Here is a 25848-nt window from a genome sequence, read left to right as displayed (position 1 = left end):
AATTTATTCATCTAAACACTTTGAGTGCTTGTACCAAGTACCATTTGAGCTGTTGGGGAGGATAAAAAGATAAAGTAACCCTCTATGGAGCTTACAGTACAGTTTTGTGGGTACCTGGGAAGGTCAGTAGAATAAATATGTATGAGATCCATAGTGTGTCAGTTACACTAAGTGCTATGAGCGTGCTTTGAGGGGACAGGCTGGGGAGGATGATGAGAAGGAGGAATACTGCAATTAAAAATGATTTCATGTAAAGGAGTGAGCCAGAGCCGGGCGTGGTGGCGCACGCCTGTAATCCCGGCACTTGGGAGGCTGAGGCAGGAGGATCTTTGCAAGTTCAAGACCCGCCTGGGTTACAAAGTGAGCTCAAGGCCAGCCTGAACTGCATAGCGAGACCCTGTCTCAAAAAGACAAAAAAATAAAATAAAATAAAGAGTGAGCCATTCAACACCCAGGAGGAAGGGTATTCTGAGCAGGTGAAACGCTCAGTACAGAGCCTGAGAGGAGAATGGACCTCTGTGGTTAGAGAAATCAAGGGCCAAATATGCTTAAAGTGAGTAAGCAAGGTTAGGATGCTGAAAATGAGTAGTCCAGGTAGCTAAGGGCCATGGCAGACAGGCTATGTCACGACAGGGTTGTCTGAGCTTGGCTTTATGCTAAGTTGATTGAGGAACTAGAAGGGCTATAAGCATAAGAGCAATACAATTGCCGTAAGGGGACAGTTGTGTGCACTGTTGTAAAAATTGGTTGAAAAAGAAGGACTAAGTAAGGGCAGACCAAAGGTTGCGTGGTAACCTGGACTAAGGGCTAGCCAAAGAGCCACATAGCATAGTGTTTGGCTTTTAGATAGGTATTTCCAGAGTAAAGGTAGTAAAATGTGTGTGCCAAGTAAGGAGAAAGAGGAGTCAAGGATTCCGGAATTTTGTGGCATAACAAGGTAGAATAGAGTTGTCACCACCAGGAGGAGCAGGGTTAGGGAGAAATTACAAAGTTCAGGCTGAGGGTAGCTCAGTGGTGGAGGACTTACGAGCACTACAACAAAAGAGAAAACGTTTGGCTTTGAGCTTCTTCCCTTTGAAAGGTGAAGTTCAAGGGGGTCAAGTGAGGGCTTTAACCTTCCTTTTTTATTTTTTATTTTTTATTTTTTTGTCTTCTTGAGACAGGCTCTCACTTTGTAGCCCAGGCTGGCCTTGAACTCTGTGATCCTCCTGCCTCAGCCTCCTGAGTGCTGGGATTACAGGCGTGTGCCACCACACCCAGCTGAGGGCTTTAACATTCAAAAGAGAATGGAGGATAAAAAGATAAAAGTTGAGGTGGTGCACGCCTGTCATCCCAGCACTCTGGAGGCTGGGGCAGAGACGCTGAGGCAGGAGCATTGTTGAGAGTTTTGAGACCAGCCTGGTCTACAAAGCGAGCTCAAGGTCAGCCTGAACTGCATAGCGAGACCCTGTCTCAAAAAGACCCGCCCCCCCACGCAAAAAAGAAAGGGAATGGAGAAGGACAAGAGCTAGATACTGAACCCGGAAGTGGTGAGGGAGATAGGAACAAGGCAGGCTTATGGGGAATGGCCAGTGAGTAGGAGGAAGGGAAAGGAGTGTGATATCCAGGAAGTCCCCACTAGGAAGTGGTAGTTCGACTACTGCATACGACTTTGAACAGGAGCTGCTACAGAAAGGAAAAATTTTAAATCATTGTCAGCTATTGCGTTGGATTTCTCTATGCTCTTTTAACCCATGAATATGATACATCCATTTAAACAAAGTATACACATTTCCATGTGGTTTCTTTGTTCTAAAATTAATTTGACATAAAAGTATGTGGGAAGCCTGGCGTGGTGGTGCACGCCTGTAATCCCAGCACTCGGGAGGCTGAGGCAGGGGGATCGTTGCGAGTTCGAGGCCAGCCTGGGCTGCATAGTGAATTCAAGGCCAGCCTGAACTACATAGCGAGACCTTCAAAAAAAAAGTATGTGTAAGAGTTCTTTTCAAATCTGCTTAACTTTTTTTAAAGCATAGATTTTGGAAATAGGCATCTTGATTTTTAGGTAGTGTTATATACAAATTGATTGTGTAACAGCGAAGAAGTACCTGTAATCTTGTGAGTGTTAATTCATGCAGGGATTTGAATTTAAGCCGTTGCTGGGGAGGGGGCTAGTTATGAAAGGAAATGAAACCTGACATCAGGGTTTATTGCTTGTTCTAAATCTTCCACCCTTTGCTTTCGAAAACTAATATGTCTTATTCTTGATCAGGAAGAAAAATTAGAAGGAGACAATCGATACTTCTGTGAAAATTGTCAAAGCAAACAGAATGCTACAAGGAAGATTCGGCTTCTCAGCCTCCCTTGCACCCTGAACTTGCAGCTGATGCGTTTCGTCTTTGACAGGTAAGTTTGTGTAAGTAGTAGGGCTTGATGTTCACCGTGAACTAAAACGCATAGATTTGCCATAAGCAGGTGAGATCAGCTGATTAGAATCATTTATTTATTTATTGCTACCAGAAATGGAACTTAGGAGTTCGTGCTTGCCAGGCAGGTGATGTGCCACTGAGGTATATCCCAGACACAGCTGATTAGAGTTTGTTTGTTTTTTTCCGGTACCAGGAATCGAACTCACGACCTCGCTCTTGCCAGGCAGGTGCTGTGCCGCTGAGCTAAATCCCCAGCCCCCTAGAATTTGAAACTGGATTTGAAAAAGAAAGTTATAGAGGGAGCCTGTGATTTTTTTTTTTTTTTCTTTTTTTTTTTTCTTCTCTTCCATGCTCTACACAACTGAGAACTAGAAAAGTAGGGAATTAGTTTAAGAAATTATTAAATCATGCCAGGAACTGAATTACTTTGACATTCTATCTTATTGTATATTTGAAGTAGAATAAATTTGTACTTATTTCAATATTTGCACCTTTGTGAGAGTATATCTTTAATCACACAATTAAAATCACAGTAGTTTTGCATGTGTTCTACGATTCTAAAGAATTAGTGTTTTTCTCGTACCCTTTAACCTGTTAAATACTGTTAGCAGTCACAAAATTGTATTGTTTAAGCATACACATTTTTACAGAACATTGCTCAGTGAAGTCTAGCTCCTGTTGAGTCTCTTAAAAAACACTGAAATCCTAGTATTGTGGATGTGAGGCAGGAGGATCGCTGCCAGCTTGAGGCTACCCTGGGCTACATAGTGAGTTTCAAGGCCAGCCTAAACTGCTCGGCGAACTTTAAATTAAAAAACAAAAAAAACTGAAGAGTTTACACATTGTTCTCTGATTGTTTTAAATAGAAATATAATGACTTTACCTCTTGATTAGGCAAACTGGACATAAGAAAAAGCTGAATGCCTACATAGGCTTCTCCGAGATTTTGGATATGGAACCTTACGTGGAACATAAAGGTAATGTTTCTATCAAAGAAAGAAATCACAGTGTTCAAGACTAACCTGTGATCTACTTGGGATGAGTATAGAGCAACAGTTACTGCTGTTTCCATTTGCTGATCTTGGGGGAAAGGGCTTCTCAGGTGAAAGAAGATGTGTCAGTTTTCTGTGAGTAAACGTGAAACAAAGATTAGATCTTTCTCTTTCTGTCTGTCAGTCTGTCCTTCCTTCCTTCCCTCCTCTCCTCACTCCCTTCCTTCCTTCTTCTCCATCTCTCTCTCTTTCCTTCCTTCCCCCCTTCCTTCCTTCCAGACAGGGTCTCACTATGCAGTTCAGTTTGCTTGAGCTCACTTTGTAGCCCAGGCCGGTCTCGAATTTGCAACAATCCTCCTGCCTCAGCCTCCCCGGTGATGGGATTATAGGCGTGCGCCACCATGGGCAGCTCTCATTGAGTTCTAGTCTACCTATATTCATTTTTTTTGTGTGCTTTATTGACACTGGAGATAGAATTTGGGGCCTTACACATGCTAAGTATGCACTCTACTACTCAAACTTCCTCTCGCCATTGACATTTAAAAAGTTTGTCAGAAACACTGGCAATAATGATGCTGAAATTCTTCATATTTCTATCCACAGGTATACCCTAGGATGCGGTGTCAAGGTTTTTATTTTGTTTTTTAGGTGTTTTTTTGGGGGGGGCGGGGAGGGTCTCACTATGTAGCCCAGGTTGTCGTCAAACTTGGCAGTCCTCTTTCCTCAGCCTCCCGTGTGTTGGGATTATAGGTGTATGCCACCACACCTGGCTATGTTGTTATTTCTACGTTAAATAATTACTGTTTCATTTATTTTTTGAGACAAGACCTCACTGTGTGTAGTTCAGGCTAATTTTGAACTCCAGCCAGGCTGACGGCCTATCCTTCTGCCTCAGCCTCCAGAGTGCTGGGATTACAGGCATGTGTCACCATGCCCAGCTACTGCTTCATTCTTCAGTCTTCATCTTTGAAGGAGGCTAATTTTTTAGAGAGAAAAAAATCTTGTGCTTAGCTGTACATGCTGGTACATACTTGTAATCCTAGAATTTTGGGAGGCTGAGGCAGGAGGATTGTATGTTCAAACCCACCCTTGGCTACATAGTGAGTTTAAGGCTGGCCTGAACTGCATAGCGAGATCCTATCTGAAAATTTTTTTTCCCGAGAGTCTAAAACATTCTATCTTTACTTGCTTGTTCATTATGCCAGTATTTTGATATGTCCATTTTTGCAAATCACGTGTATAATATGTAGTCTGTGATTTGTAGGCTTTGTTTTTTTTGGCAGGGGGTGGGTGGTGGTTTCTGGGACTGGGAACCGAACTCACGACCTTGTGCTTGCCAGGCAGGCGCTATGCTGCTGAGCTAAATCCCCAGCCCAGGCTTTGTTTTTTTCAACATGACTCAAGGTTGTAAAATAGTAATAACAAGCCAGTAGTGATGTACACCTGTAATACCAGTACTGGGGAGGCTGAGGCAGAAGGATCACCTTTAGTTCAAGACTGGTCTCACCTATGTAATGAGTTCAAAGACAACCTGAACTACATAGTGAGACTGTCTCAAAAAAACCAGAACAAGCCAAACCATCTAAAGAAATCCAAGTATGGAACCATTGTAGATTTTTAGTGTTACCTGTCCTACCTTTCCTAATTTTCTTGGCTATGCCTACATTTTTTCCAGCTTTAATGAAGCATAACATGAGAAAAGTTGGCATGATCTTGAGGTATATACAATCTAGTAAGGTGTACATTTTGTAAAATGATTTTTTTATGGTTATGTAGCTATTTTTTAAGTCTCATCGTACAAATGGAAGTTTGAACCCTTTGCCATGGTGTATAAATCACACCTGTTTTTTATGTTTATTTGTAGCACAGGGGATTGAATCCATGGTTTTTACATACTGAACTGTGTGTCCCCACATTTACTTTATTTTGAGGGAACCCTGCTAAATTTCACAGGCTCCGCTGGAGGTTCTGATCCTCTTGCTAAATTTTCCTAGAGTGCTGGGTTACAGGAGCAGCCACTGCTGACCTGTACACCAGTTTTGAAAGCAGTTTTTCTTGATGACCTAACTCCTGCTTTTTTTCCCTCTAAAATGTCTGCCTTTCTCTAATTACAGTAGCTTTTCATTTTACATTCATCTAGTTAGTTTGTATAAGTTGTAATCAATTATTCTTGAGACAGTTTCACTTTGTAGTGCAGGCTGGCCTCGTACTCACAGCGATGACCCTGCTTCAGCCTCCCGAGTGCTGGGATTATAGTCCTATGCCAACTTACCTGGTTACTTTTCTTGATATTATTTTATTTTATTTTAATTTAGTTTAGTTTAGTTTAGAGACAGAATTTAGCAATGTAGTCCAGCCTGGCTTCGAACTTGAAGAAGGGATCTTCCTCCCTGCCTCGGCTTCTTGAATGCTGGGATTATAGGCCTGTGCCGCCATGCCTGGCATTGTAATTAGTTCTGTGACAGAATATGATGGTCGGTTCTTGTGAACACACGGCTCAATAGTTTTTCCAGGTGCGAGGCTGATGTAGTCAGGTTAGCACCCCTGAGTGCCCGGTCAGAGTACTGTAGCTACCACCAGTATAACTGTAGAGGAGATGGAGATTCAGTGATAAGCTGTTTACAGGGATGCATCCCTAATATTTTGTGAAAATGAAAGTTTTCTGCCTTAGGTGGCATGTTTTGAATTTTATCAGGCGTGTAAAAGAGTTGTGTTTGGAGAAAAAAAAGTGAAGAAAGGACTGGGGATGTGGCTCAGTGGCAGAGCCCTTGCCTTGCATACCCAAGGCCCTGGGTTTGATCCCCAGCACCACAAAAAAAAGTAATGAAAAAAATTGTGTTCGGGAATGTTCATTGTCAGGATATAAACGTATTGTTACCTGCAATTTCTTTCCCACGTTCTCTGTCCTCCTTCAGGTGGGTCCTACGTGTATGAGCTCAGTGCCGTCCTTATACACAGAGGCGTGAGCGCTTACTCCGGACACTACATCGCCCACGTGAAAGACCCACAGTCCGGCGAATGGTACAAGTTTAATGATGAAGACATAGAAAAGATGGAGGGGAAGAAATTACAATTAGGGATTGAGGAAGATCTAGGTAAAACCTTTAAGTTGTGAGTGCCCTTTTAAAATACAAATTTTTTAAGCCAGAAATACTTATGATGTATTAGTATGCCCCAGGATCGCTCCCGGCAATCCAAGATATGTACATTTCTTAAACACATAAAATTGTTGAATATCTTTTAATAGTGTTTACGTTAAAAATTATTTTGTTGCAGTATCATAATGTCATGCTTTCAGGAAAGCTTGAAGGTAAATGATCACTTTCCAGTCACCAGGCTTATCTTTCCTGGCAAAGGGGAAAACACCACAATAAGCAAACAATGATGAGTAGTACATTTTATCTAACAGGGTTTTTTTTTAGTTTAGTTTTTTTTTTTTTGTCCTTTTGAGACAGGTCTTGGTATGCAGTTCAGGCTGGCCTTGAGCTCACTTTGTAGCCCAGGCTGGTCTCAACGATCATCCTGCCTCAGCTTCCCAAGTGCTAGGATTACAGGTGTGTGCCACCATACCTAGCCTGTTTTTTTTTTTTTTTTTAAAAGACAGTCTTACTATGTAGTCCAGGCTGGCCTCCAACTCGGTGATCTCTCCTCTCAGCCTTGCAAGCACTGGGATTGCAGATGTGCATCACCATGCCTGACTGATCCCACTTTTTAGTCTAGGCTGGCCTTGAACTCATTCTTCCTGCTTCAGTCTGCCACCATCCTCCTGCCTCAGCCTCCCTCATGTTGGTGTATAAGTGTGTATCACCTTGCCCAGTGATAATAAGATTTATAGTGTTTTTTCCCAGGTCAGGGAATTTGATACAGCAAAACAGCTCGCTAGGAGAGCGTTGCTGTGAGACAGTGCCTCCTCTAGAGTGTAGGGAGGGCCTCTGGGAGGCTCTGCCTGCTTGTGTGTATTGCTGAAGGCTGTCACGAACAGCTTTCTCGAATGAGATCCTTTTGCAAAGCTCTCATCAACTCACTTTGTCCTGCATAGAATTCCCAAAAGGTGGACACTTCTTCCAGTTAAGGCCATCTCAGCTGAGCATTTCACCGTTTTTCCCCCATACCTGTTTTTAGACAGAGTATGAAGTCTTGATAGGACAGCCCTAGGTACATGTGTCCTACCATGGCTCTTTATTTTTTGAGACAGGGTCTTGCCATGTAGTTCAGTCTGGCCTTAATCTTGGTCCTCCTGTCTCAGCCGCCCCAGTTCTGGGATTACAGGTATGCACCACCATGCCCGGCCTGTTAGCAGTTTTTTAAAAAATCGTTAAGCAATACCCCATTGTATGAATAAAGTAGTTTCTTTAGTGGACATTGTTAGAGGTAATTCATTTTCAGTGAGAATGTGGTAGGCTGGTGGCCCAGGCACTGAGGTCAGTGGGACCAGCCTGTTTATCTTCCCATTAATTCAAGTGCTATTCTTCACTAAGAACAAAGTTGAGAAGTAACTTTAAATCATGAAGAAGTAGGACTTGGTTTACCTACTGGCTAGAACCCCTGGTGGTACAACAGACCTATCAGTATTGCTGGTCTTTTTACTAATAAAATTAATAAGCCACCCCACCTGCCGTCCAACAGTGAGACATGAATTGACCACCCCATTGAGAAAGTGTTAAGCAGCTCCACATAATGTAGCTTACAATAAAATGTAAATATTGAAACTTCAGCATTACTCTTTGTTTTGGGTTTTTTTTGTCTTTTTTGAGACAGGGTCTCGCTATGCAGTTCAGGCTGGCCTTGAGCTCACTTTGTAGCCCAGGCTAGTCTCGAACTGGCAACGATCCTCCTGCCTCAGCCTCCAGAGTGCTGGGATTACAGGCGTGCGCCACCATGCCCGGCTATTCAGCATTACTCTTTTAAGAGTATTGTATTGAAATACACATGTGTCACAAGCTGGGCAAGGTGGCAAATGCTTATCATCACAACCCTCCGGAGATTGTGGCAGGAGGGTTGCTACAAGTTCAAGGCAAGCCTGGGCTGCATAGTGAGTTCATGGCCAGTCTGAACCAAGACGTGAGGCTCAGTCTCCCAAAAATGGGTGGGGCTTGGCGGCACATGTCTGTAACCTCATGAGACCCTGTTTCAAAAAAATAAAACATTTGTACATTCACAATGTATGTTCTTTTATTTAAAAACAAGTGGTTGTTTACCAGGCTGCTCATGTTAAGGTAAAAACATTTCCAAGGTTATAGTCTCCTGTTCTTAATGATTATGTTAGTCTGAATCAGTGTTTGAAATTCAGGACTAATATTAAAAATCAACTCATGAAGTGCAGTATTTCTCCTCTCTTAAAAATGAAGTGTGGCAGACAAGGGTGGCCAGCACACTTTAATAATTGGGTCCATGTTCAAGTCCTTGTTTATATATTTTAGATAGTGTCTTTCATGCCCCCTCCTCCCCGCCAGATGAAGGAAGTTTGAGCATTGTAGTTAAATTGTGTTTTGATTTCTCTACCCCAGCGGAACCCTCAAAGTCGCAGACACGCAGACCCAAGTGTGGCAAAGGGACTCATTGCTCGCGAAATGCGTATATGTTGGTTTACAGACTGCAAAGCCAAGAGAAGCCCAACACGACGGTGGAAGTTCCAGGTAGTGTGTTTTTGAGGACAACACCAGGCAAATATTTTAGTTTTTGGGTTTTTTTTTTGTTTTGTTTTTGTCTTTTTGAGACAGGGTCTCACTGTGCAGTTCAGGCTGGCCTTGAGCTCACTTTGTAGCCCAGGCTGGCCTCGAACTCACAACCTCCCAAGTGCTGAGATTATAAGCAGGCGCCACCCACCACACCCAGCTAGGCAAATATTTTGGAATGCCATGCTCAGGTTAATGACAAGCACCAGATTGCTTTCATTATGACAGGTTGATTACACATGAGAAATGTGAGTGGAAGTGAGTACTAATCACATTTGTTTTAACATAGTGAGCTTTAGAAATAAAGGAGCCTTTATTTCCATTTCTGGAACTATGCCATTTCTTCCAAAGTAGTTCAAACATCATTTTTTAAAATCACAAAGGTAGTCGATACATGTGATGTCATTTTGTTCAGTTTATATGACGAGTTGCACTGACCCAAAGATGGTCTCTGTGTGGTCACCTAGCTTGCCAGCATTCCAAGCTGTTTGAAGATGGTACGTCTCAGGCCTTTGCTGGTCTGGGTAACGGCTGCCATGGAGAGGTAGGAGGTAGGAGGAACAACCTAAGTTTTTAGAGAATACTGTGCATAGCAAGAAGGTGCCACCACAGTCTTAGCCCATGTGCCATAAGATTGACATGAGGTAAAAATGTTTTTCATTTTATTTTCTTCTGCGTAGCCTTTCTTCAAGAGTTGGTGGATCGAGATAATTCCAAGTTTGAGGAGTGGTGTGTTGAAATGGCCGAGATGCGTAAACAGAGTGTGGACAAAGGAAAAGCAAAGCATGAAGAGGTTAAGGAGCTGTACCAAAGGTTACCTGCTGGAGCTGGTCTGTAAGATATTCTGGGACAGCACTGTTGCCATTAACTGCCTTGTTTGTTGTGCTCACAAAAAATATGTACGGACAAACTTTTTCCTACAATCCACTAAGTGTATAGGTATCCATGATAAAATCACTGTGTAAAACAGCAATAATTTGGTGTGTAACATTCCACATAATATTTATTATGTACTTTTAAAAATGGGATGCTGTTAATAAATTACAAGGCTTAGCTTAGATTAGCACTCTGCTTGTGACTCTAGTAGATTTTTCCACTTTGTCGATTCTGACTTGTTTCTCAGGACAAACCTGATTGGATGACAATGGGAGCAACTTGCCCGGTCTGTTTTTGCATTGTACTAGCAGCCATGCTTTCATAGGAGCATAATTTTGGTACATTCAGATTAATTTGAGATTTAGTATCAAGTGTTACCGTAAGAATATAAAGACCCTGTCGCTCGTCCCCAATTCTTAGAATTATTCCACATTCTTTTACTGTATTTAGGTTTATCTAGTGTCTCCAGAAAAACAAAAACAAATCAACTGGTTATTTTTAAGGCTGATTTATTTGTGGTTACAAGAAGTTATTTGTCATTTCACAGGCATGGATTCCCCATAATTCAGTCTTGTTTACAAAAGAGGCAATTTAGACCTAAGTTAGATAATAAATATTCAAGCATAACTGTACTTGTGGTTTTTGTCTTTTTGATATCTTAATTTTTTATTACAGGTAAAACTTTAAACCAAAGATGACTGTAAATTGCTAAATATGTAAGCATAGCTCTTAGAAATTCTTTTTAAAGGCTAAGGGTTTAGCTTACTGGTAGACTGCATGATTAGCATGCTTAAGGCACTGGATTCAATCCCCAGCACTGCAAGTACTGTAGATGAAGGAAGGAAGGAAGAAATTCTTTCCAAATGTAGTCTTAATTTGATTCTGACCCTTTGTAAGTGCTACTCTAACTGTATTCAAGGGTCACAATTGTTCTAAAAAATTAGATTGACCTTAATTTAATAAGAAATGATTTGGAATTAATCCATTATTCTCATCTATATTTATACGCCTTTGTTCAGAGGAACTGGGGCCTAGGAATCTGGTTTCTGAACTTTTGATTTTTTATTACTACTGTTACTGTGCATTGAACCCAGGTCCATCCCCTGAGTTAATCTACAGACCTGTTGAAATATTTCCAAGGTAGTCTCGCTAGGTTGCACAGGGCTTGAATTTTCGATCCTCCTGCCTTAGCCTCCCAGAGTGCTGAGATTACAGGCACGTGCCACTAAGCCCAGCTCTACTTTCTGAACTTTATCCAGTTTCTTACTCTGCACAAGAGAAAAGGGTTGTATAGGTCATAAAAAGAAAGATGCTGGTCTCAGGGCTGGTGGTAGATGACTTGCATACCTTGCATGAGACCCTGGATCGGAGCCTAGTGTCCTACAAACAAAAAGCAAATACTCTTGTGAATAATGTGGCCCAATGACATTACTTGGCAAAGTAGCACTGTGCTTCTGGTGGTTTTTTCATTTAGTGTGTAAGAACCTGTGCTTGTTTTCATAGACTTATTTCTGTGGTATTTATACTTTTCTCAACCGTGAACTTTATAATTTTTCAATCTGCCGTAAACTTTACAGCATGGCAAACCTGTGCTGTCCTATTATAAAATCTCAGTCAGTGACCATAGTTTTGAAGCCAGTGTTTTGATAATGCATTTTCTAAATTTCATTTTGTGAACTTAAAGAAAGAAGAGCTATTCACTGTAAAAATCTATCACAGGGAACACGAATCCTTTTGGCCTTTAATATTTAAATTGAGACATGTTTCACTTGTCTCTTGATAGTGTTTCAAATGTTTTGGTACCATGATTGTCCTGACTTAGGACCTGATTTTATACATCAGTAGTGTAAAAATTTTGCTACAAGTAAGTCCTTGTGCTTAACCCCAGACCACCCTTTCTTCCATGGGTCCCCCACCAAATATAATCTGGCAATAAAATAAAAATTGAGACAGTGGTTAAGTTGATGAGTATGGTGTTAGATAGAATTGTGGACCCACTCTCTGCTCTAATCTTTCCTCTGACTATAAAATGATACATGATTTGTGTAATCCTTGCATTTTATATTGAATTCATAGTTTTTTTTAACCTATTTAAAAACCAAACAACGAGTTTCACTTGGAAGTTTTCTGTAACACTCTAATGGGACAGGAGAGCGTTGCGTTTATCTATGAGTCCCATTGTTGTTCAGTGGGTCAGTTCCTGTAGGAGTGCCTTAGCCACATTCATTTTCCTACACTGCTTTCCTTATAAGAATGGGGTTGATAGGGCTTATTTTTTTAGTTAGCACCGATAAGCATTGGCCTCTTTTTCACCCTTCCAAAGCCACTGGAGAAACGCAAACACCTAGTGAGTTACTCTTGAATGTTGCTTTTTCATAATCCTATTTTCTGACCTTTGAGTATGCAGATGATTCCAAGTTTTAATTCGTGTCACTGTACTTGGGAAAAGAAAAGATTTTATTTGTTCTCAGACAGGGATCATTTATCATAGTTTTCCAGATACCCAATGTATTCTGGCCCTGAACATTAAACTTGAAAATTGGCAAATAAAACCAGGAGGTGTTTTGAATGTAATTAACCGTACCATGAAATACTGTAAGATGCCACAACCTTGTTTTCTGTACTGCTTCTTAGGGCTTCCTCTTTTGTTTACCTGTTAATGTATAATTAACTTTTCTGTATCTCTTTTCTTCCAAAAAGCTCAAAATGCTTCACATATCTTATCTTTTATACTCAACAACATCCCTGTGAGGTAGGTAGAAGGCAGGTATTATTACCTTCATTTTACAGAGAAAAAGACCTGAAGCATAGAGTTTAAGTGACTTGCTCAAATTTAGTTCTTGGTGGCAGAACTTGGATTAGACGTTGCTCTCTGCTGGCAGCTTTGTGCTTGTCTTGTGAGGCTCCTTAGAGCTGCTGAGTTGAGGGCCCTTGGATGTCCTTTTTAGCACAGACATGGGTTGAGAGTTCCAAAATTTGTTTTGTAAAAGTTGAAAAATCGCTTTCATTAAGTGAAAATGGGAGTTTTCTAGACACGTAACTCAGTGTAAAATGGGTCCAGATGGTCTTTGCACTGAAGTATCTGTCTCAGAACTCAGCGGAAGTAGTGCATAGTACAAATCCATAAATTCAACCTCTGTATGTTTTCTTCTATGTTTTATGCTGGGACTCACTGGAGATCTTTGTAAGTAATCAAAGCTGTCCCTTTATCTTTAATTTTGGCTTTTAGAGAACTCTGGGATTCCCTTTTCCAAAATTAAAAACCCATTTTGAATTGTTTTTGTCTTCTAATTTTTACAGCTTCAAAATAGGTAATAACTCAGTTCTAGTTTTTCATTTTGGAACTGTGTAAAACAAGTTACTATCTTGACATAAATAATAATGAGGTGACTAGATCATGACTTGGAATTGGGTGGGGGAGTAAATAATTTATTTCACATTGCTGGGCATGGCGGCACACCTGTAAAGGAGGCTGAAGCAGGAGGGTCACTTAGAGAAAAAGGCCAGGTTGAATGACATAGAGCCTGTCTCAAAAAAAAACCAAAAAACAAAAAACAATTCAACATCATGAACATCTTCAATACAGAAAAGTTCAGTGGTTAAAATGGGCAGAAATGACGTGGTTTCAGCTGAGTAGGTTGATTTTAAGAGTCAATCTCATTTTTGCTTCTCATTTTAATTTTCAGAGGTATATCACGTTTGTGGAAAGTGTAAATGAAAATAATTTATAGCATAAACATAATAGGAGATGAGGTTGTGAGATTTTTCGAGCCAGCGTGGAGCATGGCTCGTATTCAGCAAACACGGTGTCCGGATCAAAGCTCTGCTCCACTGTCAAGCAAGACACTTCTCTCTGTGGATGCGTCTTGTAGAATGTGGTTAATAATACCAGCCGGTCCTGTAGGGCATTGTGCAGACTTGCTACCATGCACAGTCCCTGGACCCAGTGGCTTTCTGTCACACTCATCAGACATCTTTGAACAATGGTTCTTGTGGTTCTGCTAACTGGATAGAGTTTGTATTGTCTGAGGAAAATGACTGTATCACTTGGCCCCAAAACTGTAAAAATACATAGTTTTTTTCATCACTTTCTTCCTCAGAGCCCTATGAGTTTGTCTCTCTTGAATGGCTGCAGAAGTGGTTGGATGAATCGACACCTACCAAGCCTATTGATAATCATGCTTGCCTGTGCTCCCATGACAAGCTTCATCCAGATAAAATCTCAATTATGAAGAGAATTTCTGAATATGCAGCAGACATTTTCTACAGTAGATATGGAGGTGGTCCAAGACTAACTGGTAATTCAAAATGTTTACTTCTGTGATGCAAAAAAGTAATGCAGGCTGGGTGTGGTGACACACACCTGTAATCCCAGCACTTGGTTGCGGCACGAGGATTGCCATGGGTTTGAGGCCAGCTTAGGCTACATATCTCGTTCATATTGAGTTCAAGACCAGCCTGAACTGCATAGCGAGACTCAAAAGAAAAAGAAAAATCAATGCATGAAGTCTTCATCACATGGTCTTCCTGAGTGGGCTTCATGGTTATTTGATGTAAATCCTGGTGATTAGGCCAATGTTGGTATATACTTTACAGAAAGGATTTGCTAAGTAGAGTAGAACATAAGCAAATAATGCGATCCAGGGAGGGTTGGTTGTTGACACACATGCTGTCTTCCCCCAGTATACCTAATAGGACTTTTTAAAGAAAAATTTGGTACAGAACTGCCTTTAAAAAAATAAAGAAAGAAAAAGAAAGAAAGATTTGGTTTACACTCCTCAAAGACCTTTGTTGATTCTAATTCTGGTTCCTCCAGGTTAATGGGAGTTTCTTACAGTGTAAAACTTGCAGATTGATACTTTTCTTTATAAACGGAAGCTGTTGGATTCTGGATTCTATCTTGAATACATGCAGCTGTATATATCCGTAGTCTGTTTGGTTCTGGCTCCCTGTCTTTAAATATTTTTATTGTTGATGAATAACTAGCAACAGGGCATTCTTCAATCTGTGGAGGCCGCTAAGGAAATTCCGTTTCCATTACCATATTTCCATACTGTTCTCTGTTCCTTTATAACTTACGCATTAAAATTTGCACTTAACTACATGCGTCAGCCCTTCTTACAGTTTTGCTCTCTAGATTTCTGTTCCAGAGTCATGGTAAATAAACCACGCAATGGGAAAGTCTTTCTCCTAATCATATGTTAATGACTTTTAGAGTCTGTGCCTTTTTAGTCTTGCCCTTCCGTTTTCCCTTTCAATACTCTGTGCTTGGAAGATGGCTTCCACATGAAAACCTACCTTTATGTTAGCAGGTGTTTTTCACCCTCCAACCTTCATTATTTGATTACCATCTTACAAATTTTGATCTAAACTTTATAATATATTGAACTTTATGGCGTAGTTTTAGCACATTATAACATTTCTTTTTTGTGCAGATAACAATATTCCTGCTTTTAGGTCACAAATAATTTTGAATGTATGCCATTTTGCTCTATTGTCAGTTGGTGAGGCTGTTGAGAATTTGTCTGTGTTTTGAAGTAGTGATGTACTTTGCTCACAGGAAGTCTGAATGAAGCACATTTACTTTCTTTTCCTTTAGTGAAAGCACTGTGTAAGGAGTGTGTAGTAGAACGTTGTCGAGTGTTACGTCTGAAGAACCAGCTAAATGAAGATTATAAAATGGTTAATAATCTGCTGAAAGCAACAGGAAAGGGGTATGTTGCACATCACACATTGCTAGTGATACGCTAAACATTTTTAAAGAAGTAACTACCAACTACTTGTTTTATATAGGAAACATTGTTGAGATAATCCTGTAAGACTGACTTTCAATGTGGCTTTACGAAAGCCACATTGAAAGTCAGTCTTACAGGATTATTTTCTTGTGGCAAAAAAAGAAGGCTGAATCAGTCTTTCTACTGCATTTTATCTATTAGAGAGGAAGAAGCAGAATGTAGATCTGATGTATGACCAGATTTCAGGTAGTATGAGCCCGTGTTCTTGCTTCTGGCATGGAGTTGTGTGTTACAAAAACATCACAGCAAACCTGTGGGTGCCCATAGTGAAGCTGAACGAAGTGGGTGTGTTCTCACAGATGGAAATCAGTGGCATGTCCCGACCAGAAGTATCCAGGGCATGTGGAATATGCTGAGCCCCCTCCCATAGAGTACCTCAACTCAGGAAATGATAGGATTTGCCATATCTAGGTTTAATTTACTTAATCTTTTGAATAAAGATAAATAGTTGGCTATTTTGGATGGTTCCACAAACAGCCTCCTGTGTGCCTAAACATGTTCAAGGGGTTGCATGTTTTTATCTGAGCATCACTGTGCCAAGCTTAAGGTACGGCTGTAACCCAGGCATGGTGCCACAGGCTGTAATCCCAGCATTCTGGGAGACTGAGAACAGTGCCAAGATTTAGCTTTGCATAACTTACAACTTAGCAAGATTCTGTCTCAGGATTTTAAAAAGGGAGAGTTGGAGGTATAGCTCAGTGAGAAGACCTTGGATTCAGTCCCACAAGAGTGTGGGGTGTGTGTGGGACTGTGTAACTGTGGAGTAGTAATCAAGTGAAAAAGGGTGCCCATTTTACAGATGTGGCTGCTATGAATGAATGTAAATGATAGTAGGAGATACAGGATGAGGTTGAGACTGGCTACAAAATATTAGATACCTTCTAATGTCACAGTCTGGCTGCCTATCTATCACCCTATTCATTGCCTGGGATGATTCGGCTGATCTGGCTGGCTTTGTGGCTGGCTTTTCCACCTTCCTCACCTCTCCATGTATTTCTCAAAGAGGACAACTTTCCCTGATAGATGGACTGTTAAGGGGACATGAGTAGCTGCCCTTCCCTATGAGATTCCATAAACGGCCACTCAAAATGTTTGACACCTGCAGTCCAGGAGTGAGTAAAAATGGCCACAAGCTGGCATTGGGTGAAAAAATGTATGTGCCTGTGCACAGTAGGTGATTTGAGTATTTGCAGTTTGCTTTGGCTGTGATCTTTCCAGGGATAGAAGGAAGCGCAGAAGCAAACCTTACTGTATGATTTAACCTTCCTCTCTTCTGCAGCAATGATGGATTTTGGGTGGGAAAGTCATCCTTGCGGAGTTGGCGCCAGCTAGCCCTCGAGCAACTAGACGAGCAAGATGGGGATGTAGACCAAAGCAACGGGAAAATGAACGGCAACACCTTTAATAAAGGTAACCTGTGTGCAGGAAATTTACCGTGAAGTTAAAAGTTTTGTGTGTAGTAAATCGATTTTGTATCTACCCATGTAATTGAGGCAACTTCTATTACATCGAAAGCTCTCATGAACCTAGAGCCAAATAAAAGATATTTTTAAGCTATTGGATCAGCAAAGACCTCGCAGCTGCACACGGAATTCTCCTTCATAAGCAGTCATTCTCGGGGCTCAAGCTCCATCTAAGTAATCATATGCAAAATTAATATTAGTTCTGGTCCAGCCTGTAAGTTTTAAGGAAGGTAACTCTGCTGCAAGTCACAGTGTGTTGTAAACTCAGGACTCTGACTCACTCTGACAGGCTGCCGTCTTCGTGCAGATCAGCATGCACGTAGCCCTTAACCCAGAAGGGAGGGCCATCTGTGGATAAGTTTTTCCTTGTAATTTCTTTGCTGATACCTGAGTTACCCAAAGCTCTGCTTTAGGATGAGAAATGTTACTCTACAAATTTAGGTTTATAAGGCATTAGAAGAAATTGAAACATTAAAATTATTTCAAGATTTAACATGGAGGACAGGCAGAGCTCTGCATAGCACGAGTGAGGCCCGTGCTTCATCCCCAGGACCACAAATAAACAAGGTTTGAAAGGCAGACCAGGGACGGGATTTGAGCCACTTCACTAATTGACAGGTTGATTGATTATACATAGCGATCCTGTGATCCCTAATTAGTAATTCATAATCACGTGCTTTACTAAATACTACATTTTCCTCTGTTTTTCAGTCTCTTTTTTTTTTTTGTAGTTTTTTAATTTGTTTTCTTTCTGTGCTTTGGTGCTGGGGATTGAACTCAGGGTCTCATCTAGGCCAGACAAGTGCTGTACCACTACTTCCCATCCTTGCTGTTATTCCATGCAGATTTTTTTTTTTTTTTACATGCAGATTATTATTTTATTCTTTTTTTCTTTGCTTCCTTCGCTTCCCCCTCTCTTTTTCATCCCTCTTTATCTCTACACCAGGGACAGAAATCAGGGACTTCACACTGAGCTATATCCCCCCCACCTTTTTTTTTGAGACCTTGTCTCACTAAGTTACCCAGGCTGAGCTCAAACTTGAGACCCTCCTCCTTCATCCTCCCAGAGTTGTAGGATTATAAGCCCATGTGACCACATGCTATTTATATTAATGTTCTTAACATTTTGAAGTGTATATTTTACATACTTCAGCATTTTGTGTCTTGCGTAACTAGATATAATTATTTGGCTTTAACCTTCCCATGTCATCACCCACTTTTGAGCAAATTTTCACACCAACCCACTATTAATTTTAAGCCCCATTGAGCTGTGTTCTTGGTTTGGTGATGGAGGTTGAACCCAGGGCCTGTGCATGCCATGCCAAGAATGTGCCCTAGCACTGAGCAACACCCTTAGCCTTCTGAGGTATGTTTTAAAATTTTTCAAGTTTGTAGTTTTTCCTTTATTTTGTTGTGCTGCGTGATTTATGAGCTTAACATTATTTTCAGATTATCCTGTGATTTAAAAAACCATGCTGCAGTTGTAGTGGTATTACATGGCCAAGTATATATTTGCTGCTGTTTTTAGCTTCTATGTATTGGTGTTTCCTCATTTTAAGTACAGTTGGATGCTGCCATGGAAAATGCCGTGATGTTGGCCTAGCTTAACATTATTTTTCATGGTGCTTTCTGGGTAGTGTGCTTCTATTCTTTCTCCTTTGTTGGCCATTCAAAAATTTTAAAAGCTTTAATCTGCAGAAATGTAACAGTGCAGAAGTTGAAAGCCCTCCAGGAGACATAATCACTGAGTATAGTGGCTTTTTATGGAGAATCTCACACAGGCATAGCTGTGCTTCTCCTCCTGTCATAATGTATAGCTCTTTTTGTGTAGTGGCTACATTTTATTGTGTGAATCTTATGCTTATTTAAATGCTTATTTCAAGTAGTATGTATTGAACACGTTATTCAGTGAACATCTTGGGGTGTCCTTGCACCTACGTCGTTGCCTATTCAGATTATTTCTGAGAGATTTTTCTTCCTTTTTCTTTTTTAATTTTTTTTGAGACAGGTTTTCACTGTGCAGTTCAGACCGGCCTTGTACTCCCTTTGTCACCCAGCAATCCTCCTGCCTGAGACTCCTCAGTGCTGGGATTATAGGCGTGCATCACCATGCCCGGCTAGATTCTTAAAATTTGTATAGAGACTTAAATAATTTATAACTGCTACATACTCATTTATATTGGTGCATACTGATAAATTTCCTTTAGAAAATATATTAGAGGCTTATTTTCTGCATGCTTTGGGCCATATACAGTGTCAGACATCAGTCTTTTCTGTAGTTTGTTTTTTTTGTTTTTGTTTTTCTTCCGGTACCAGGAATTGAACTCACGATGTTGTGCTTGCCAGGCAGGTGCTGTGCAGCTGAGCTAAATCCCCAGCCCCTCAGGCATCAGTCTTAATCACTCTGTATATGAAAATGAATTCGCAGTGCTGCAATTTAGATTTTCCAAAATTGAGGTTGATTAGCCTTTCATTTGAGAAGTTACTTGCGGAGCCGGGCTGGTGGCACATGCCTGTAATCCCAGCACTTGGGAGGCTGAAGCAGGAGGATCATTGTGAGTTCGAGACCATCGTGGTTTACAGAGTGAGCTCAAGGCCAGCCTGAACTGCACAGTGAGACCCTGTCTCAAAAAGTTAAAAAAAAAATTAAAAAATTTAAAAAAGGAAAAGTTACTTGCATTTGGGTGTTGAAACACATAGGTGAAGAAGCTGATGATGGTTGGGTGGCTTGACCACTTCTGGTTTTCTGCATTTGAGGATTTAACATAAGTCCTGCACCCTCACAGTCCTACACAGAGCTGCACCCCCAGCTGTAATTGAGCTTTTTCAGTGGTTAGTAAATGTTCACATGCATTAAATGCATTAAAAAGTGTTAGGGTACTTAACCTGGAAAATCCATGGATAACTGTCCTAATCTCCTGCTAAAGATTTTATTATTAGTGTTCCCAGTACACACAAGTACAAATGGCAGGGACATAATATTAGAAGTGTAGGAAAAGGAAAATGGAAGAGATATGTTAATGTGAATAGCTGCGTTATTATGTAGTATTTTTCCCATTAAAGTTGAAGTCCTTCTGTGTGCCTTAGAGCTTCTATTCAACCTCTACGAAAGAACGTAGGTGAAAATGACACGACATAGAGATGACTAATTCAGCTTATGATGCAATATTCGTAGGATTAGTAGAAAGATATGTAAATTATTTTTGTTTGAAAAAAAAGGGGTAGATTTTCTTGCATAACCTAAATCTTTTTTAAAAGTTAAATGTCGTTAAGATTTTCCTATCCTTTTAAGGGAAAGATATTACACTTAGGAGAATACATAGGAATCATTTGGATCTAATTTTTAGAATTAAGATTTTTTTTTTTTTTTTGTTCAACATTGTGCAGAATATCTAGGTGTGGTGGTGCACACCTCAGAGGGCCCAGCAGTCTGAAGGGGAAGGCAGGTTGACCTCGATTTTGAGGCCAGCCTGAGCTACAAGACCATGTCTCAATACCAAAAGAAGCTCTGCATGATGTAATAATCCCAGTATTAAGAAAGCTGAGACAGGAGGATAGCCAGGAGTTCAAAGCATGAATTGCACAGTGAGTCCTTGACTAAACAAAATAAATACCAAAGCAGAACAAACTGTTGAGTAGTGTATCTACTGGTTGAACTTTTTTTTTTTTTTTTTTTTGTCTTTGAGACAGGGTTTCACTGTACAGTTCAGGGTGGCCTTGAACTCCTTTTGTAGCCCAGGCAGGCCTGGAACTCACAGCGATCCTCCTGCCTCAGCTTCCCAACTGCTGGGATTACAGGTATGCGCCACCACACTCAGCTTGAACTTTTACATACAATAATTAGAGCAGTTATCATCTGTATTTCTTTAGATGAATCAAAGGAGGAAAGAAAAGAAGAAGAAGAAGAATTAAATTTTAATGAAGACATTCTGTGTCCACATGGTAAGCTACAATAATGAATGTGGTAGTTGTACCATAGTGTACCATAAATAAACATTTGTTCAACTCCTCTTTGTCTTAGGGACTAAGCCTAAGTGACGGCTGGGGAGAAGAATTGGTTTTATGTAGTGTGCCTATGTTTGATGTTTCCGCTCTTATCCTGTGTAACTGTTAGTTTCTACCAGCAGGTGTCATGCCACGCCCTCACCTTCTTTGCTCAGAATGATAGCCTTTCCCTAGTACTTAGAGGAATCAAGTGGAGAAGAAACTTCTTTGTACTTTTGACACTGAATTTTGAATTTGTTTGCGTTTTTTATTTTTTTTGTTACCAGGAATCGAACTCAGGACCTTATGGTTGCCAGACAGGTGCTTATGCCACTGAGCTGTATCTGTTTGTTTGTTTTTGTGGTGCTGGGGATTGAACCCAGGGTCCTGTGCATGCAAGGCACTGCTGAGCTTTATCCCCAGCCCGAATTTTGAATTTGAACAGAAGAACATCAGTTGTTTCCTGTAACTGTGTATCTTTATCCAACTTGAACACTTTGGGTCTGTCTTACATATTATTAGGGCTGTTTATACATATAATTTCTGAGACATTTATTGACAAGCTTATTAATACTTGATGGGAGGCAATGAAAATAAATTGGTTTGTTTTCGAACTAGGGATTGGACTCCTAGCTTCTTCACTGAGCTGCAATTCCTTTTGGTTTGTTTGCTTTTGGATGTCTTGTGGCCATGATACACAGGCCGGCGGCAAACTGCTTGTGTTGACTTAAGCAAGCTTTCCTCGGCCTCGGGAGTAGCTGGGGATACAGTTGTGCACCACTGCACTTGGCATTTGAAAGTCCTTGTTTTGAATTACATATTTTCTTCTTTCTCTCTTTCTTTGTTTCTTTTTTTTCTCTTCCTTCCTTCTTCTCTTCTGTTCTTCTTTCTTTCTTTCTTTTTCTTTCTTTCCCTCCCTCTCTCCTTCCCTCCCTCCCTCCTTCCCTCCCTCCTGTCCATCCTTCCTTCCTTCCTTCCTTCCTTCCTTCCTTTCTTCCTTCCTTCCTTCCTTCCTTCCTTCCTTTTTTGAGACAAGGTCTCACTATGTAGTTCAAGCTAGCTTTCAACTTACTATGTAGCCCAGGCTGGCCTGCAACTCACGGTGGTTCTCCAAAGTGTGCACTTCCATGCCTGGCATAAATTATATTTTTTATTTATTTTATTTTTTCCTGTGTGTTTCCAAAGCCCTATGACTTTATTTTTAATACAAGCACGCGTTTTGAAGATGGCTTTTGGATGCTCTGTGGCCCAGTTAAATGTAGTTTGAACTAGATTGTGGTGGTAGAGGGAGTGCTTATCAATCTGAATTCACTGTTAAGTCTTTTTTTTTTTTTTTTTTGGTGGTATTGGGGTTGAACTCGGGGCCTTGTGCATGCTAGCAAATGTTCTACTACTGAGCTACATCCCCAGCCCTAGATTGCTGTTTTTACCAGAAGATTCTTTTGAGTATTCATTTACTACATTAAACCTCACAACTTTTTTTTCCTTTTTGAGACAAGGTTTCAGTACGAAGTTCAGACTGGCTTTGTAGCCCAGGCAGGTCTAGAACTGCCTAGGTGATCCTCCTGCCTCAGCCCTGGGAATGCTGGGATTACAGGCGTGCGCCACCATGCCCAGCCTTCACAACTAATTTTATCTTTTGTTTGAAGATACTGTTTACAGGAATTTAAATTGTTTTTTTCTTTTCTAATTTATAAAATGATATTTATTGTTGGGAACAGTTGTGATATCTATACATTCATATGTGATAAGTAAAAGATGATTATTTAGGTCATGGATAATATCCAAAACTCTAGCAGCTGTTAATGTGACAGAAATGAAAGTTAGAAGCACGGCTAAAACACTGTACCTGTAGAGGAGAAGCATTTGTATTCATTGCCTGCTAGGCTACCATAAAGTGAGTTACGACAGCCTGATGGGGTAGCACTTGCTTGTAATTGCAGCACTTGGGAGGCTGAGGCTGGAGGATTGCAATTTCAAGGCCAGCCTGGGCTACATAGTGTTCAAAAGCTAGCCTGAGCTACACAGTAGTCCAAGGTGACCTACACAAAGGAAGAAAGAAAGAGATGAGCTACTAGAACACTTATGTGCTACTTTTCAAAAACCACGTGAGTAAAGTCCATCTGACCTAAACGCTTGTGAGTACCCAAAGCCGCAAAAGGCAGTGCGTCCATAGTGCTTTTGAAATTCTCTGCAGGTTGGGTGGAGGTTAGTGCTGGTGGCCAGCCCAGGTCCTCAGCTGTACCCTGATCTCAATCCATAGCCCCTCTACTGATTTACATGTTAAAGTGTGTGTGTGTATTATTGGTCCCTTCATTTTCCCTGATTTGATTGTATCGTACATACATAAGGAAGCAATCCTTCTTTCTTTTTGCAATACTGGGGACTGAATCTACAACCTTTACACCGAGCCACATATTCAGCCCTTTTTAGATGTTTTTCATTTCAAGATGTTAAACAGGCTGTCCTTGAACTTGTGATCTTTTTGCATCAGCCTCTCTACACTCATGGTGCTAGGGATTAAACGTGTGCCATGGTTATGCTAGGAGAGTGCTCTGCCAGTGAGCTGCAACCCCAGCCCACTGCTTTTAGGAAAAGAGTAAAAAGGTAAAAACTACTGTAAACATTACATAGTAATTGGCTTGGAGTTGTTTGAGCTAAATCAATTCATAAAAATCTACCTGTGGCTGCATTGTATTTCACCACAAGGATGTACTCATTGGGGTTTGAGGTTTAAGGGGCTGGGGATTTAGCTCAGCAGCACAGTGCTTGCCTGGCAAGCACCAGGTCATGAGTTCTCGATTCCCGGTACCGGGGAAAAAAAAAAAAAAGAGAATCCAATTAAATTTCTTTCCTTTTTGGGGCTGGGGATTTAGCTCAGCGCACAGCGCCTGCCTGGCAAGCGCAAGGTTGTGAGTTCGATTCCTAGTACCGGAAAAAAAAAAATTTTTTTTTTTTCCTTTTTTAATGTCTTACTTGTGTCTGAGAATAGACATGTTGGAGTGTTTATGGCCTGCAAGGAAATTTAAATGAATAGCTTTAGAAAGAGAGTCCTATATTGTGAACTAAATTTCTTGGATAATAAGTATATTAGTGAAAATAATCTTGAGATTGTTAAAACAATAGTAAAAGGTGATGCTGATAGTTAAGAAGCTGCACTTTAAGGTAATAGAAATTATGGAGACAAGATAAAACAGACTGAAGTTGTGTACCTGTAGTGATCCTGACTGGTACATTAATCATCATTCTGATTCTCAGGTGATTTATGTGCAATGTAACTCACTGTACATAAGTGACAGTAAACTAGCTGGATGTGGTGGTGCATGTCTGTAATCCCATCACTGGAGGACTTCTGAAAGTTGGAGGCCAGCCAGGGGTACCTGGCGAGAGCCTGTCTCCCCGCCTCCCAAAAAAAAGCAATTATAGAAAAACTGTACTGGGAAGGGCTTGAGAGTGTAGCCTGCTATGACCTTGGCATTCCTGAGATCCTCTGAGAACGGGCAAGGTGATCATGAGCAGAAGTATTCTTGTCCTCTGGGAATTAAGGAGAGGGGACACGCAAGGCATCCTGCAAAACAGTTTGGGAACAGCAAAGAAATTGGACCTTGACTGGGGTTGGTTTTCAGATTGATTGGTAGATTGCATTATCAGTTAACTTTGAATTGATAGTTTTAAGAGAATAGGCCTCTGAGTGCTACACAGCCTTGGAAATAATTCAGTGCAGGCTGATTTCACTCACATGCAAATGCCAGGCAGTAAAGGCAGCAGAAAATTGTGGCCTTTGAGCGTGGCGGTGGAGGAAATACTGTGGCCTCTGTTTACCATTGCTCCGTTGGCGGGGAGTACTGAAGTGTTTCATCTCCTGATTTGTTTTTTTTTTTCCAGCCATAGACTTAGATTGAGGATTCATAGCTTTCTCCTTTAGAATTAAATTGAAATTAAACGTTTAGAGGATTTATTTTCTTGTGTGTACTCACAATACATACATGAGTAACCATGGAAATAAGGAGACGAATACTTAGGAAATTTTCATAAATTTAAGCAGCAGTATTAGGAAGTAAGCCTTGGGGAAATAGGAACTAGGTCCTGACTTTTTCCCTGCCCTTTTACTCACCCGTACAACTGACTGTCTTTTAAACTCAGGGGAATTGTGCATCTCTGAGAATGAACGAAGGCTGGTCTCTAAAGAGGCATGGAGCAAGCTGCAGCAGTACTTCCCGAAGGCTCCCGAGTTTCCAAGTTACAGAGAGTGCTGTTCGCAGTGCAAGGTACTGAACTCTGTGCCAACGCCACCGCCCCGGGGCGACTTGCCGGCACGGCAGCATTAACACTGTGTTCTTGATGGGCGTGTGGGGTGGAGGCAAGCCATGTACTGTCAGCAGGAGACAGCTGATTTGCTGCATTTTCCCTCAGATTTTAGAAAGAGAAGGAGAAGAAAACGAAGCCTTACATAAGATGATCGCAAATGAACAAAAGACTTCTCTTCCGAATTTGTTCCAGGACAAAAACAGACCTTGTCTCAGTAACTGGCCGGAGGTATAGCGATTCCCACAAAGGAAAGACTCCCTCTACTTTTAAAAATTACTTTGCCAAATATTCCTGATCAGTTCTTTTAGACTAGCAGAGAGCATCTTTCATATTTAGGTAACCAGATG

At 40.9% G+C, this 25848-nt stretch overlaps 1 protein-coding gene across 2 annotated transcripts in view; it reads left to right on the top strand.

Moving 5' to 3' along the window:
- Positions 1 to 25848, top strand: part of Usp48 (ubiquitin specific peptidase 48) — a 72434-nt gene that overhangs the window by 25131 nt on the left and 21455 nt on the right. For both annotated transcript variants that reach the window (XM_013519602.1, XM_013519603.1), the window contains 11 exons: positions 2252 to 2385; positions 3303 to 3385; positions 6316 to 6495; positions 8908 to 9036; positions 9756 to 9905; positions 14052 to 14249; positions 15551 to 15665; positions 17026 to 17156; positions 21080 to 21151; positions 25337 to 25461; positions 25607 to 25729. In XM_013519602.1, coding sequence (XP_013375056.1) covers positions 2252 to 2385; positions 3303 to 3385; positions 6316 to 6495; positions 8908 to 9036; positions 9756 to 9905; positions 14052 to 14249; positions 15551 to 15665; positions 17026 to 17156; positions 21080 to 21151; positions 25337 to 25461; positions 25607 to 25729 — 1440 coding nt within the window. The remainder of the gene's footprint in view (positions 1 to 2251; positions 2386 to 3302; positions 3386 to 6315; positions 6496 to 8907; positions 9037 to 9755; positions 9906 to 14051; positions 14250 to 15550; positions 15666 to 17025; positions 17157 to 21079; positions 21152 to 25336; positions 25462 to 25606; positions 25730 to 25848) is intronic.

Source organism: Chinchilla lanigera, unplaced genomic scaffold, assembly GCF_000276665.1.
Source record: "Chinchilla lanigera isolate Chin_1 unplaced genomic scaffold, ChiLan1.0 scaffold00051, whole genome shotgun sequence".
In the NCBI taxonomy this organism is placed as follows: domain Eukaryota; kingdom Metazoa; phylum Chordata; class Mammalia; order Rodentia; family Chinchillidae; genus Chinchilla; species Chinchilla lanigera.
The sequence above is the reverse complement of the archived record's forward strand: the minus strand, read 5'-3'. Positions and strand labels throughout refer to the sequence as shown.